Raw genomic sequence first — 17,032 nt, 5'->3', positions numbered from 1 at the left:
CTATAACTTTGTTTCTTGTTTCTCTAACTTTCTGCTGTTTATACCTGCAGAGCTTAAATGCACTCAAAAATATATTTTGTCCTCATGCATGCACCTAATGTGTAAAACTTTGATTTTTTAGAAAAAGAATCCAATGCATAAGATGGCATTTTCATTTATCTGGAGGTGACATAATGTTGTATTCAATTTTCACACACTAAAGTGCTCCACAATCATTTTGAGAGTGAAATTACAATGTGTTGTGTAGACAAAACTAAAGACTGCATTGCATATATATTTTGAGTTCTCTTTTACACTGATTGGAAAGGCATTTTCTTTCTGAGGTGGAACAAAGCTCTTGTTTTGTTCCTTCCTGTCGCTTTCTTTGTCATCACTTGTTTCCCCTGCCATTCTCTCTCTTGTGTTCGCTTATTTTTCTATTTGTCGCTTTTAATGTAGCCAGTCATGAAAGTTGCAAGATCATTTTAATATAATGGTCAACACAAAAGAAATGACAAAAATCTTGGGGAAAAAAACACATTTCTCTTCATATTAAACACGTCTACAGAATAATAACGCTGTCACACCTCATAAATACAGTAAAGCTTTTATTTAGAGTCACAATCCTCTATTAGGCTAACTCTTAATAACAGATTGTCTGTGGCTTTTCTTAGTACTGTGTGAGTATACAAATGGTCTCTCTCTCTCTCTCTCTCTATCTCTCTCTCTCTCGTCTGTTTTTGTATACACAAAAGCCCCAAATAGTATTGTGCCTGTCTCTCTGAACAAACAGGACATTTTGTTTCCACATGGAGTGTTGGGAGCAAAGGTCTTACAAAATTAGGGCAGAGAATGAGCTGAGCTGCCAGGCAGTAAAGGTACTTTACTGTCATATACACATACAGTACATGTAGCAAAATTCATTCTCTGCATTTAACCCATCCCTCAAGTGGGCAGCCATTTACAGCACCCAGGGACTAACTCCAGATCTGATCCAGTGCCTTGATCAAGGGCTGAGAACATACAAACTCCACACAGAAAGGTCCGGAACGACCTGGATTCGAAACCAGAACCTTCTTGCTGTGAGGCCACAATGCTAACCGTTGGGCCACCATACTGCAGTGAATAGAGGGGAGCAAAATCTAAAAATCTATTGTTGGTCTGAAAATTACCAAACCGCCTGAAAAAAATATCTCAATAACCTTTTATATTTGTATGAATAATTAATTCTTAGCCTACCCTAACTTGTATGCTGTAAATGCAGACTTCAAAAACCCAATACTGCACATCATGACACTTGTCTAACTCAGTTTAACTCAACCTGAAGTGGAGAGTGGAGCTTGTATATCTGATGTATGAGTGTAAGATTTATATGTGTGTGTGAGTGCGTGTGCATGTGTCTTCAGTATGCTTTAATCTCCTCCCATCTGCTGGTGGACTTCCTCTTCCTGTTCTGAGGCCTGCCATGCCCCGCCCGATCTGCCAAGCCTGACCTCACTGTGTGTGTGTGTGTGTGTGTGTGTGTGTGTGTGTGTGTGTGTGTGTGGGTTGCTTGATGAGCCTGGTTCCTTACGAAGTGGTGTCATTAAAGCAGAGACAAGGAGCAAACGGGTGATTGCAGTGATTTGGCCGAGGTTGAACAGACTCTGTCCTCCAATCAGAGCCCTCGCTTGGCCTCCTCCAGCTCCACTGCAATCACAGAGCACCAAGTCCACAGAGGACACACACACACACACACACACACACACACACACACACACACATACACACATACACACACACAAATCCACACACTAGCCTCAGGTATCCAGAAGATTTGACATTAGGATGTCACGGTCAACTTCTAATGGGGTTGTAAATATTCTTCTCAATTAAAATGGACTGCACACAATTTAGGATTGAGCGCATAATTGATCACATCTTGAATTTCTGTGGCAACACTTGTTTTTTTTATGAATTAAAAAAATTCCAGGTAAATTGAGACGGTTTAGGATTTAGAAATGACACTTAACAGTAGAATAAATGGCTGTTGCCAAATGGGCTGCTACAGAAGCTGCTTTTTTCCTAATGTACTGTTTTTAAGTGAATGGAAATTAAATGGCCAATGAAATGAAATGGTTCACAAAACAAAGTCTAAATAAGGCAAGCCTTAAAAAGGTCAGCTTTCTTACTGTAATCGTTTAAGAAGGTTAGCATAGTCTCTTTGCTAATCTGGCATACACTGTGAATACAAGGTTCTATGAAGTTAAGTTAAAGGTGGTCAAATGATGAAAGGCAACCATTTAGCATGTGACAAAGGTATTTTGTATCAATACACTGATTTCTTTTTTTTTTTAAGTCACACTGAGGTATCTTTTTATGTATATTTTACGGCTCAACAAATGACATCTCAAACTGTGCACAGCACAGCATGTGCGTGGTGCAAAACAGAAGATCCCTTATTGTCACAGCAATGTGACGACTACTGTACGTCATTTACATGTTTTGACATGTTCAAAGGCTACAGAGGGAATACAAGGCAGGAGAAGAGGACAGGGGTGAAGAAAAAAAGAGACAGAGAATGAATTATAAAGTGTAGAGAATTGAGCACTAAATTGATCTGCAGTCTGTCTGTCCCCAAAGACGTTGAGATGCTGTAATGAGAATGGCAGACCAGATGCATACGGGGGCCATCTCTTCCCCATCTCCATCCCTCTCTGAAAGAAGACAAGTTTGTTTCTCAAGGTGATTGTTGCTGTGATAAGGGAGAGGGTGTTATTAAGGGTGACAGCGGAGGGGCTGAGAGGCAGTGGCTGACTGGATAACCTTGTCCCCATCCCCGCCTCGCTTCCTTCTGCATGAGCATCTCCACCACTGGCCTGCCCTGCCTGCTTGCTCGTCTGAACACAATCTGCTGACTGGAATTACCTCCCGGCCCCAGGAAAACTAAACATGATTTCTGACCTTTCCTTTCTGTGTTCAACAGTAACCTTTGCTGATCCGCCTACGCTACGAGACCATCGCAACGAACAAGGAATGGAGTGGAAGGGTATGTGTGTGTTTTTTTTTTAACAAAAGAGTGAGGATCAATGTGTGTTTAGCTGAATTTATGTATGTATGCATATTTGAAGGCGAGTGCTGGGAGTAGGTGTAATAAACCGCAACACTTGTACAATACCATGCAATCAAATACAACAGCCCTGCAATATATGCTTCCTCTGTGAAGCTCACAATGTCCAAGTTTTGGTGTCAGCGCCTGTACGTGCAACATTATAAGGTGTTTCTGTTATTTTGTCTACACGCTGCAAGTAGTTGCTGCTTCCATCTGTGTATGTGCTGACTGGGTGTACCACAGAAGTTGCAGTAATAGTGTATTTTCTATGAGACACTGTGTTTGCAGAAATACTGCATCTTTCAACTTGCTAAATTCATGACATCATCACTCTGCCTCCTCTTGTTGTTCGTTGCCGCGTCAGCAAGTTTCCCATTGGCATTATCATTAGTAGTTTGTAAGATAAGGCTAATTGATCTCCACCTACCCAGTGTATTAGCGAATTGTTGTGATCTACTTCTTCCACTGACTCTGCATAACTCCGACAGCCTCAGCACAATCTGACCCTCTGGAGCAAAGCACATCCCTGTAGAAATGATTTCATCATCTCTTTCTCTCGCTCTGTTTGTCTGTTGTTCTCCCCGCTTTCTCTTCCCTTGTCTGTCTTCCATAAATCTAAATTGCACCACCCCTCCCGTTCAAAACGAACGGGTTTGTGCTGATGTGAGGGTAAATTTAAGAGCTTACAGGCAGCGTGACCTGAACATCCCAGGCCAGCTCGGTGGAGTTGGCGGACTGAACTGTGGGCTAGCCAAGGCCTGTGTATCAGTATTGTTTGTGTAAGAGCACCAGAGGGGATTTGGACAAGTAGTGTGAGCTCTGAATGTGTGACCCACAGTTGACCTTACCATTGGATTAGCTCACCCTGATCCCCACAACCTCTGAACATGCTCCCTACTATTTCTAAGATCTCTCCATTTATGCCCAGCCAAGCACATTGTGACCAGTAATCTTTAGTTTGCTTCTCTCCAAAGGGAGAAGATATACTGTTCAGCTTTTTGCTGCTCCCTCTCGCTGGTTTATCCACACTTTTCTCTGTTTATTTTGCACTCGTTCCCTCTCTCTCTCAACCACTTTCGGTCTCTCAGTGTACAAATTCCCTTCTTTCACCTCTCTACTTTCACCATCTGTCTCTTCACCCCTCATTCCTCTCCCCTCTAACTACCCCACTCTCCTTCATTCCTCCTCTCCTTTCTAAAGGGGATCAGTGAAGCTTAGAGGCCTTCCTGCTTGCTTCATTACGGAGCTGCTCTGACATGGGGAGCTCGTCTCTCTAGTAAGGAAAGGAGAACACCCCTGATGTTTAATACATGGACCACTCTGTTGTCTTTCACGCAAGATAAATTCATCATCAAAAACTGAGCGCAGAACAGCAACAGAGCATGTAAACCTAGATTCCCAATCTTTTATTATTTTCTTTTTTTTTTCTCCATTTAACTTATTGCCTCTCGCTCTGGTTCTCTCTCTCTCTCTCTCTCTCTCTCTCTCTCTCTCTCTTTGTTCCGTCACATTTCAGTGAACTGGGGCAAACCTTTTCATTGTCCTTCAGTTGGAGTAAACACAGAAACACAAAGCAATGCCGCTGCTTGGCCCGCAACATGAAACACAGCTTATAAAACAAAATTGACCTATTCCATTCAGCATATGTGTACACTGTGTATGTGTCTGTGTGTAAATATGTAACATATACTGGACATGTCCCTGTGTGTGCACACACATGTTCCTATTATCATGTACATCCAACTTCCCACTGCATGCATTTGTGTGTTTGCATGAAAGACAGGGAGAGTGCATGTGTGAGTGTGTGTCAGAGCAGTATGGGTTTGAATGTGTTTGCCTGTTTGTCCTCTCTGTGTGGGTGTGTGCGTGGGCGGCAGGCCTGCCTTGATAATGCCAGAGCCTGTTTCTAATCCAGGCCTCCTCAGTGGGCTGTAGATCTAGCTGTGCCAGGCAGGCCCGCTGCAAAACCAACAGAGCCCCAGCTGACAGCTAGCCTGCTCCTCTCTCTGCTTTCTGGACAATCTCTTAGCTCAAAACTTTAGCAATGGGTTAAGTTGGGGAATGTCAAGAGCCATGAAGGAACAACACATGCAGGACAGAAACACTAGTTAGCCTGAGAGCAGGATGGCTCTTTTAGAATTGTCTAAAACAAAGAAAGAACGAAAAAATCAAGTGAAATGATAGCGCGCAAAAAAGAAAACAAGAAGGGGCAGAGAGTAATCGTGGAATGCCAAAGGGGTGCTTTTAGTAAAGGGTTTAGGATTCATTCAAAGTGGTTAAAGCTGATTTATCCCGTGTAAGGACACCAAGCCCTCTAAGGAGGCAGTGAACAGCCCTTCAAAAATGAAATATCAGCAGCAGTCAGTGCCAGTCATCAGTGCCATGTGTGATGGAAAATCAATCTATTTCATATCAGAGACCTGTGAGCAGAAACCGAGAGAGACAGGTCCCTGCTGCGTCTCTTTAAACCTCTCCCCAACAGAAACATCCCAGAATGGTCTGCGTCATCGGTGACGGAGACATTCACCGTGATTGTGGCTCAATGTGTAACAGCTGCTGTTCTGCTAGATTAGGTAGGTGATTGGCCATTAATATTCATTTCACAGTGTGTCTTTGTTAGGCGGCAGCAGGGACTAACAGAGTGTTTGGATGGATTTACTCTGCCGTATATTTCCCTTCAATTTCTATAGGCAAGGTGGTTTACCCAAATGGCCTTAGTAAAGATACCTAGTGGCCCGATGTACTGTAATTTTTACCAGTTTGTTCTATCCGATAAGGTGAAAGCTATGAACATGTCCATCACCAAACTGCTCAGTTTTGATAAAATGTCCAAGAGTCATCAAATATTTAGTGGATTAAGTTAGAAGAACATGTTCTGCTGTCTTCCTGTCCGATGACTATAGGCTGGCAGTTTAAACTTGTACTGAGACAGTAACCAGGGAAAGTAGACTGTTCTGGTACGGGCCTGTCTGTTCTTAATAACAGCAGAGAGTGCAGGTCCGGCAGGCATAAAACCACAGTAACAGGTCTTTCCCTGATGGACAGCCGACCTAGCGAGGTGATCTGAACAGTCCTCCTCATAATGAGATTAAGGGACTAATTAGTATGACTGTGTGCTGTAGTGTGACTGTGTGCACTGAGGAATATATGCCCCCTATCGGACTACCCGTGAGGCCCCTGAGAGAGCAGGCCAGACTGGGTCTGTCCCTGGCGTCCCTCACTCCACTGGAATGAGAGGCTAATTAATATTTTTTGCATCCGCTTTTCCAGCTCCTGTACACCACGCTGAGTTATAGTCCTGACGTTATTGATCTGGGTTCTGGCAGCAGCAGGCAAATAACGATCAAAATTACAAAAATGTAATCTTGGCAATTTTGACAATGTGAAATAAGGCGAGCAATAATTAGAAGACCCTGACATTTCCGACAGCGCAATGATTTTACAGCAAATAAGAACCTTGTAAAAGCAGGCCATAGAGGTGCCTCAGCAGCATAGTCTATCAGCTAACAGTAGCAAGCTAGAGCAGCTACTATAGAGACAGAATGGAGAAAACCAAAAGTATCCTTGACAAGGATAATCACAGAAAGAAATAATGACAGCTAATTAGAAGCAGGGTGAGAATAAAAGATTTGAAAAATAAAAATCAGATTCATTCCCCTTTCTCACATTCCCTGTCTCCTCCTTTCGCTTCTACCTCCTAACCCGTTAAAGTCATGCTAGTGTTTGATTGCCCCTGCGGCGCCACTCTGACCTGTTCAATTAAGATGATGTGCAACTCTCAGGTCTGTTCCAGCACTCATTTGTTCCTTATTGGGGTCCCCACGGCTGGCCAGTAAGAGGACCCCATACTGACCAAAGTGCCCTGGGAGCTTTAAACCCGGCCACTCACAACCAAGTAAAGAGACAGCTGAGTGTCATTGTTAATGTGGACACACAGCACCACAATGGCAAAATCAATGGAGCTATAGGGGACATCAATCTTAACAGCACAAGACCCTTTTGCTTGTCTCACCACTCCTCTAAAGCTCTGAATGAATGGTTAGGAGAAAGGAGGGAAGATGAGTGGGAAAGAAAGAGAGAGAGAGAGAGAGAGAGAAAGAAAGAAAGAAAAAAAGAAAGAAGAAAACATAGAGAACTGACAATGATCTTTATTGGCCTTTCCTCCATCCATCTCAAGGGGTTATGCTGTCCTTTGAAGATTGTGTGCGTTTGACAGGCAGCCAAGTGGCCAGCCATCCTAATTCACCCAAAACAGGCAGAGGTTTTTAGGTAAAGCCTCAGAAGTGCAGCACGGCAGCTGTATGCAGTTGGCATCGTGCTTGCATTTTCTCTCCACTTCCAAATATCTCTCTCTCTCTCTCTCTCTCTCTCTCTCTCTCTCTCTCTCTCTCTCTCTCTCTGGATGAGGATGAAAAAGACTGAAAACAGCGCTCCTCCTTTCAACAACAAAAAGGCACTTGCTTCGTTATGGGGGGACACATGAGATGCACACCAAAAACATAGCAGCAAGGTTCATTGTCTCTTACACTGACTTAAAGGATGCCTCCTCATCCCATTAACATATATGCAGATAGGCAGTGAGTAAATGAAAGCCTCCAAAAACGGGAGAGATCAAAGACGACAGAATTAAGGCCAAGTAATGAGGATCTTGGCAAGAACCCTGCAAATCTATTGATTGTTTGGCAAGCTGTATGTGCTCCTGCTCCATTTCACCCTCCCTCTTTACCATTTACTATCGTGTTTCAAATGCACACAGACCAGGCAGTGTGGGTTTTAACAGGCCTTTGCGTGGCTTTGGTTCCAGTATTGAGTCTAATCACTGTCTAATTTACAGTGCTATGATAATGTACTTGGCATAGGGAACAAGAAAAGAGAGATGGACAGCCCATCACAGCCCTACATACTTTCAATAACACATTTTAATTCAATTACATCCAGTACAAGGGCACTAGCAGGATGACATGTGAGATTAATCCACAAACCCAGAGGATTTAAACCAGAAACAAATAAAAAAAGCTACAATATGTATGAGATCAGATTACAGACTAATCTCTACTAAAATGTGTTACAAACTGCCAGAAGCTGAGAGACAGTTAGTCAAACCAAGATGACATCAAATCTTTATGTTTGATGTAGCATTCAGAAACAGTTTGGTTTAAACTATTTGGTAGACTTGGTTCTTTGCTAGAATTGCTACCATTATGTACGTTAGCGCAGCAACATCAGAATAAAAGGAACTGGGATAAGATAAAAAAAAAAAAGAGTGTTGGCTGAAGAAATATTGCATTGAGAGCAGTGAAACAGATGAGATCAGAGGGAAAGAATGAAAAGAATTAGCCTAGATAAGGCAGATGAAAAGGGGACATGAATAAATGATAGAGAAAAGAAGACAACTACCTCCACGGCTCTCGCTGTCAGCCGGTTTCACCTGGATGGGGCGAGTCATCTGGAGGAGAGAGAAGAAAGAGCAACAGAGGTTAGTGCTGGTGACTCGGGCTGCCGTTGATATAACAAGAGACCACAAACCAGAGGTGTCAAGGCCCTTTCTCCCATACTAAAAGATGTTCTGCGAGACTGATCAAAGTGCCTGGGCTAGAGAAGAAACCAAAGGACCATCATGCAGCTAAGTTGACCTGACACTATGGTGTATTTGCTGCCTGTTATTCAGTGTAAACAAAAGAACTCTCTTTCACACATAAAATAAAGTGTGTGTCTGTGTGTTTCTGTGTCCATTCGTATTTGTGGTATTTCATGGCAGGTGCACGGAGAAGTTGCAAGGCTGCAGATGTGTGTCTAAGTGATAGAGGCCGAGGCAGTCCTACTAAAAGTGAATCCAGCCAGAGGAGGAGAGAGATCAATGCAGGCCTATTGATTCAGGCCCTTGGGCTGTGGAGAGTGTCTGGCTGGGAAGGATTCTCTGATTTGGAGGCTCACTCTAATCCACTGGACCCTGATAAGAATGGCATTGCCTGGATTAGATGCCTCTGTCATCACAGTCTTTGTGTCACGCTCTCCTCTTTCCCCAATTTTACCTCCTTCTTTTTTTCATTATTGTTGTTCAAGATGAACAATTTCACCAGACGTTTGAAAGATCTAGTTGTGATTTACAATATGTTTGGTACAGCTGCAGCACCGTCTCTTTTAAATTGAACACGTCTCCTAGTCACATTAGCACACAAACTGTTTATACACTCACCCACACACACATATGTATAATATGTATATTGTAATTGTACTGTAGCAGAGCATAAAGCTTGCAATATAATTGATGTGCACTGATCTGATGCCAGTGCCCCTTCTTTTATGATTCAGTCCAAAACAAATAGATTTAACAATAAAAAACACACACATTTAAATAAAATTAGGGCCAAAAGTGGCCCCAATTTATAACAAGATTACTAGAACATAAAATCAACCTCTTGACACACACAGCCATTTACAGGAAACCATTTGTAGCTGCTATTTAAGCATTTTTTTATTGCTGGAAACTATTTGCTGTTACCGGGCATTCCAGTCAGATCACTGAAAACCATCCAGCACTGATAGTTTTATACCTACATATGTATATATTTCGTTCCATCGCCCTGTCATGTATCTTTTTTCTATTCAATACCAGATCAGGGCTGAAAAGGTCAGATTTAAAGACAGGGCAGTCTAATAAAAGCATGACATGTTCAAGGAGAAACACCATAATGGGATTTTAAAATGTCTTAATAACATGCTGATATATGGGGGAGAGGCCTAGGCCGATTCATTAAGTGCTAAACGTATCCATTTTCACCTTGAGGAACTGAGTAACCTTCCCTCACTGAAATTATTCCATAAATTTACCCATCGTAAATAATAACTAGCACTGGCTAAGTCTTTGTTGGAAAACAGGGAGGATGCTGTACTTGTGAAGGTTAAGGTTTAAGCTCCTTGTTTCTTGCTCAAGACAAGCTCACAGATAACTTTACAACACAGGGAATCTTTGAATTTGTCTTTGACATGTCAAACGGACAAAATGTGCTTCCATCCTGCCAGTTGATTTTTGTCCAAATGTGCGAAGGAGTAGGCTGAATCGGCGGCTGTGGCTCCTCTACAATGCTATGATCTCAGCCGTCTCTACAGGGTGCCTGTGTGTGGGAGGCAGCTCTCTCTAAAGCTAGTTACTGTTCAGCCTCCAACATGCCAGCTTAATGGTCTATTTACTTGCCCGAGAGCAATGCATCATGGTCCTGGACAGTCGCTGCTGATGACCCTTAGTTTGTTCCATTCCCCTTGAACACATATGAAGAAAATGGTGTAATTCCAGCTGAAATGAAGTGCACGTCGCAAAGCACACTTGTACTATATGCATGCTCACACATTGCACAGACAACTTTAAGTAAAATGTATTAAGTGCTGCTGTTGCCAAGGAGACCATTCATTAACTCCAGATAATGTGGGCCATGTTTTCACGATTCGCGACACACCCACAATCAACACAGCTGCTCCCTGTACAAATACCACACACATTTAATTGCAATGCTTCTCAATCTTCCAATCATTGAGTTAGGGAGTGGTTAGGTGAGAAAGGAGGAGTAACAAAAGAGAACCAGAAGAGGAGAAGAAGATAGATTGTGGAAAACGACAACATGAGATTGGAGAGAACACAGACCAGAACACACAGAGAGAGAAAGAAAGCTGCCTGCAACTCTTTGATAAGATTGCTTCGCTGTTGAGTGGCGTTTCTACGGCACTGACTTCACCCTCCTGAAAACACTGAAAAAGAGCAATAAAGCTGCACTATACGAACACTGTATACTTACAAATAAACCACCTGCCTCACTACAGACACCCCTGTTTCAATTATAAATGGCCAAACGATAAAAATGTGTTTTAAACCTGAACTGAAAATAAGAGAGAAACTTTAACTTGGCTGTCCTGATGTTCTGCTGCATTGCGGATCTACCTGAGGATGTTTATGTGACTCGAGTAGCATCATTCAACAAGGTTTAGCAAACCAGGCATGACATTCCTGGTGTTAATATAATGTTTGCAGTATATTAACACCAGGCATGACATTCCTGGTGTTAATATAATGTTTGCAGTATATTAACACCAGGAATGTCATGCATTGTTTCAAAATATAAATGCTAGGGATGTTCTCAGTCCAGACGTGATATTCAGTGAAGCACAATATTTGTTCTTCCCGAATTTGTTCAGTATTATTTGCATTTGATGACCCGTGAGCAAAACATAGCTGTGGTCTTTCTTAAAATGCAGTATTTTGCATGTTTCAGCACTACATATCACATATTGTATACAGCACTGTCAAAGAAAATTCCAAATGCTGGTATGTTGTTAAATATGTCTTCCATTATTTTACATTCCTGTCAGCAATGTATGAAAACAAGCCTAATAAAAAAGGGAAACAAAAATATAAACAGAAATTCAAAAGTCAAGTACAGTGAACAATGTGTGGTCATGCATTTAGAAAAACTCATTTGACAATTCTGTGCTGACTCATAGTAAGGGCTGGGTAACGAATTCAATACTTTTTAGGCACCGACCGAATTGCCTCTAGTATTGGGTATCAAAAAATGCCTTGTCATTCAATACCCAATTTCAATTTTGTTACGTTACGCACAAAGACTGGGCTCACGTAGTAGGAGCTGAAAAATAAATAAAAAGATTTGTTCCGTAATGTGTAACGTTGTTATTTCTTTTTGTTTTATAAAATTGGTATCGAAAAAAGCATTGTTTAGGAACCGGTATCGAAGTCGAATATTTTTGAACGAAACCCAGCCCTACTCATGGTGCATTTATGTAATGGTGAGAGGCTGTGAAATAATGTTGAAGAAACAGCAAATATAGACACCTTTCTAAAGGACCTTAGTGACATTTTTATAAATACATTCAGTGATTTGCATTAGGTTCTTTTGTATCTCAAAGGCCGGGTTAACGGTAATGTGAGGTGAATGTTTTTGACTGATCTGAATAAGCAAACTCCTCCAATGACTCACAACAACTACGTGGCTTCACAACCTTCAAATAAGGTACTATTCTTCTTCTCCTTCTTCTAGGAAAAAACTAGTTTTTGTTTTCCTTGCACAAGCCCTGGTCTTTCTCTCTTTCTAACTCGACAAGCTGTGCTGCTCTAAGGGCTTTGACAAATGTATAGTTCCATATGCTTTTATTAGGCCGTCTTATTTGCCCAGTTAAGCCTCGAGTCAGTTCAATTAAAGCTCTTAGCACTAGTATGCTGCTGTTTTATGTGGAGGGTGAGGCAGAAACCCCCAGGCCTTAAGTACATAATTCAGTGTGCAATGGGCCTGGAATATACACACATGGTTGGTTTGTTGTTGGTTTTTTGTTAGATATTTTTATTAAAACTAGCTACAAATGAATACGCCTACATGTGACCAGTCTTACATTAACATATGATCAATGCACACATCTACACGTTCTCTGACTTTATCAGTATCCTGGTACAGTTTGGCCTGGCTGGGGAGCAAACGTCTTTCTACTGAAACTATTATTAGCCACACAAAAGACCAAAGGCCCTGCGCTCCGGCCACAAAAGACATCCCACTGTCTGATTTCAAATTACAAAGAGCAAGTAAAGGAACTGCAGTGAGGACTTGGCCTGTTAGTAGTGTGGAGGATTTAGAGTCTACTGTTGGCACTATCTACGACAGTAATGAGTTCATGACTAGTAGAGGTTAGCGGGATTGAGCAGTACAGAGTCCCAGACTCCACACTGCTGAAACCCCAGAGAGGGCCAGTAGCAAGACAATAATAGTGCTTTGGAAAGGGTTTCAAAGACCTGGTGCAATCCCAAGCCCCAAAACTTTGCTAGTCTTTAACTTTCACTGCGGAAAATAAAAATAAAATTGCAGTAAATCTTGTCCTGGTTTTGCAGAAGCTCATTCCTCAGTAGTAAAAGTATTTTTACAGCAGTTACGCAACAGCACTTACTTACAGTGCTTGCAATAAAATAACTCTAATAGCAATGCAATATGTGCGATGTCTCCTGGCTTTCACTCAGGTTTAATATAGAGTAATGTTTGTCCTGGGATCATTAATACGTATTAGTGGGCCATCAAAGCTCATGTTGCTCCATTGCTCAGTAACAGGAGCATAAACAGCCCCCTTCTGACTGGGCCGTCTCTGCTGATATAATTAATATTTCCAATTATTGATCTGAGGGAGAGCTGAGTGGTGGCTGTCCGGGGGCCCCAGCTCTAGCTAATAAATCTGTACTGTATACAGTACAGGAAAGAGACAAAGAGAGTAGAGAGGGAGATGTGGTGTAATGATTTATAGTTATGAAGTGCTTCATTGCAATCACAATAATTGTTCATTAACAATAAAAAAAATGGCAAATTACAAATGAAGATCAAATGTAATAGACTTAGTTGAGCTGGGTAATGAACTATTTCTTAATATTGTAAATGAACTGGAAATGAAAAGACATCTCAGCCCTGTTACATGGAAATGTGATGGTATTATAGTGTAGTTTTGCAGTGAACTATTTCATAATGCATTCCTTTCAACAAAACAATGCACATTTTCACTCAGCTAATAAAACTATTAGCTGTATTTGTATTTGTGATAAACGGGTACTCTAGGTTTACTTCTGGTTCTTCTATGTTATAGAGTAAACTACACACAACAGAATTTACATGTTACTAGTTCCCCTGCGTAGTAGAAAGGTCCAATCTTCACATAGCATTTTATCTGTGGGATTTTCAAGACAGACAAAGGAGGAGAATGGCCATGTTGTTGTCTACGCCTGTTCTCCCACTCGTCCTCACACATATGTTTACTTTATATATAGTTTTTTATATACAGAGAGATTGTTTTGGTGGAGTTCTGCACACTGTATTGTTTTTGTTATTGATTTATCCATCATTTGGTTTACAAACTGTAAGAAAATAGTAAAAATGCACATCACAAATTGCCAGAAGCCCAGGTGAGGTTTTTAAATTGATAGTCCAAAACCCAAAGAGATTTATTTTAACAATAATTTAAAACTCAGATGTGAAAAATCGTGAACCAAAATGTTTGTCCTTTTTATCAATGAATCAATTATCCATAAACATACATTAAATCAAAAACAAAATGATCAGTTGTACAGTATGTTATTTCTGTACATAAAAGATGAGCATCTCCTACACATCTGGGTCACTCCTGGGTTTTCTGAAGTTCAAGATCTGCTTCAATACACATGCTGATATACACATGACATGCTTATATACATAAGTGTGTGTCTGTGTGTGTGTGAGTGGGTTATGTGCATGTCTGACTGCAGTATGACCGTTGACGTACTCATGCTGTAGCTGCCCTGCCCTGTTTCAATATGCTGAATCTATGTGAGCATGTTCATATATGTGTTAAATGCATGTTGGGAAAATGTTTGTGCAAGGGAGTTATAATGTACCCATATGTGAAAATGTGCTGGCGGCAGCGGTGTGGTGGTCCTGATAAGAAGCATCAGTCAGTGCTGGGGAGATGGCAGCTACTATAGGCTTGGGGATTCCTATCAGAACCAACAAGATTTACAGCTTGAGGCGCTGACATGGACAGACACCTGCAGACCTCAGCTAGTCGTAATCATCACATTTCTAGTTCTAGTCCATAATGCTAGATCCATTTTGAATAGAAAAAAAAAACACGCATTCTGTAAAAGGTGAGTTTTGTCATTCAAAGAAAAAAAAAAAAGCACCCACTTGTTTAGAAAGTGCAATTGGTTGTTGCTTTGCACTTATTTTGTACAAATAAGTGTTACTTTTTTCAAAGGCTGAGTGGCTGCTTTTGGAACAAAACTGTTGATATCCATCTGTTACACTGAATGCTACACTGTAATACACAAATTAGCAATGAGGCCACTGCTAACTCACAAACATGTGCGATCTGTAGTACCATTACTACTAGCACCACTACTACATCTCTGATTAGGACTATTAGACCTTCTGTTGTCTGATGCCATCCAAGTTCCTGTTTATCTCTTCCCCCAAAACACTAACTGCCTCCCAGGAACAGCCTGAAGTTCATCTACCGAATGCTTTCCAAAAGGCTTTCCAAGCCTCTGTTTTTTCATTGCTTTACTAGCTGAAGTGGTTGGCCAGCTGTCTGGCTGCTACAGCCCTCATTACACAGACAGCAGAACTCATCTCACATCAAGATTTCATGAAGGTGAAAGTCACATATCAAAACCACCTCATTTGTGGCGCCCCATGACTCAGCAGACATGGCATGGGCTGATGTTGGTTCTCATCAAACTCTTTATTACTTCTGTATAGTCTGATTAACTCAAAACACCATATAAAAAGCTCACCCTCCACCTCTGACTTTGCTATCACTGTCCCAACCCTTCACATGCACACTGTCACTCGCTCTCACACCATGCTTGTCTGTCTACTGATTACGTCTTCCTGTCTGGTGAAGTATAAGCTCTCCGCCACTACTCTGAGTCCTACAAGACTTGTGCAGTGGACTAGGGTATGTGGGTGACAGAAACAGTGTGCAATCATGAGGGGGAGTAGATAGGGGGATTGAGCTAATGCCTAAATCCTGTCCTACTGAGCCTGTAACGGGGCGTCCAAGAGATAAAGAGAAACAGAGGGAGAGAGGGGTAAGTGACTAAAGGTGCTTACACACTAACCAGACGGCCGACCGTCGGCAGAAAAGGCAATCGGACTGATCAGTCGGGTCCCCGAGGTCCAAAAAAATGCCTCAGAACACACTGAGGCGACGCCGACACACTCTGTGCGTACGCGAAACGTAATGCGTCTCCATAGCAGCAGGCAGCACTTCTCTGTATTGTTTCCATTAACAGTCTAGTTTCCCAGAAAATGAAAACCGGCAGCTGATTGGACGAACGCGTCACGTGGGTCTTTTTTCTCCGGAAATTCACAGCCAGACTGTCATGTCGGCTTGTTCAGATTACAATCTCATATTGTACTAAAATAGTTCACCGAAACGTGTTTCTGAAAACATTTTAAGCGAGAAATAGGCCATACAGTTGCTGAATCTGCCTTCATTTCAGATCAACAAAGGTCAGTTTAAAAGATTTTCGTCAGATTTTGAGAGGCTCATCCGCTCGCCATTTCCAGGCGAGTCCCGACTGCCCTGTCTCCGACTGAACATGTTGGCCGTCGGCCCAAATGAAGGCCGACGGCTCCTCGGACGGACGACGGCACCGAACACACCGAACAGACTCGAGTCACCGACCTCGCCAGACTGTCCGACGGCCGATAATCGGCTTGGTGTCTCAGCTCTCTTATGGCGCTTTTCCATTACATGGTACCTGCTCGACTCGCCTCGACTCTACTCGCCTTTTTTGGTTTTCTATTACGAAAAAAAGTACCTGGTACCTGCTGACAGGTACTTTTTTTTAGTACCACCTCAGTCGAGGTTCCAAGCGAGCTGAGGCGAGCCGAAAAGGTGACGTGAAAGCGACAGACGGGGGTGTCCTGAACAAACCCGCTATTTTTAAATAGTTTAGCCAGCTGTGTTTTTTTTTTGCTGCCTCCAGCTTCATTTGAAACTAAATGTGTCTTCTGGCTGTGGCAGCAACAACACACCTTCCACGTTCTGTGTGTATGTCGCGTTAGGTCACGGCAGTTTCCTGCGGCTTGTTTTACAGTTCTGCGGAGGCTCCAGGCAGAGCTTTCGCCATAGCCTACGTAGACACACACATGGCCGGCTCAACGCACGCACCAGCGCACAAGTATAAACATCAGGCCACTTACATAGGCTACGGCGAAAGCTCTGCATGGAGCCTCCATAGAACTGTAAAACAAGCTCAAGTGGCCTGATGTTTATACATGTGCGCTGGTGTTTGCGTCGAGCCGGCATATAACGACCAGCCACGCTGAGGCGGTACTAAAATCTGCAATGGAAAACGGACGCACAGTGTGTTGAGTCGAGTCAAGGCGAGTCAAGCAGGTACCATGTAATGGAAAAACGCCATTAGAGAGATGAAGAAGGGGG

The 17,032-nt window shown here is 42.3% G+C and overlaps 1 protein-coding gene across 25 annotated transcripts in view; it reads right to left on the bottom strand.

The window, feature by feature from the left end:
* celf5a (cugbp, Elav-like family member 5a) overlaps positions 1-17,032 on the bottom strand; it is a 195,720-nt gene that overhangs the window by 77,409 nt on the left and 101,279 nt on the right. For 18 of the 25 annotated variants that reach the window (XM_078259253.1, XM_078259254.1, XM_078259234.1 and 15 more), the window contains exon 3: positions 8,468-8,516. In XM_078259253.1, the coding sequence (XP_078115379.1) occupies positions 8,468-8,516 (49 nt within the window). Of the gene's footprint in view, positions 1-8,464; positions 8,517-17,032 lie in introns of all 25 variants that reach the window. The other 7 variants (XM_078259231.1, XM_078259243.1, XM_078259233.1 and 4 more) reach the window with 1 other exon arrangement.

The sequence above is a fragment of the Sander vitreus genome, chromosome 9 (genome assembly GCF_031162955.1).
Source record: "Sander vitreus isolate 19-12246 chromosome 9, sanVit1, whole genome shotgun sequence".
Classification (NCBI taxonomy): domain Eukaryota; kingdom Metazoa; phylum Chordata; class Actinopteri; order Perciformes; family Percidae; genus Sander; species Sander vitreus.
Note: the sequence above shows the minus strand (reverse complement) of the source record. Positions and strands in the feature narration are given on the sequence as shown.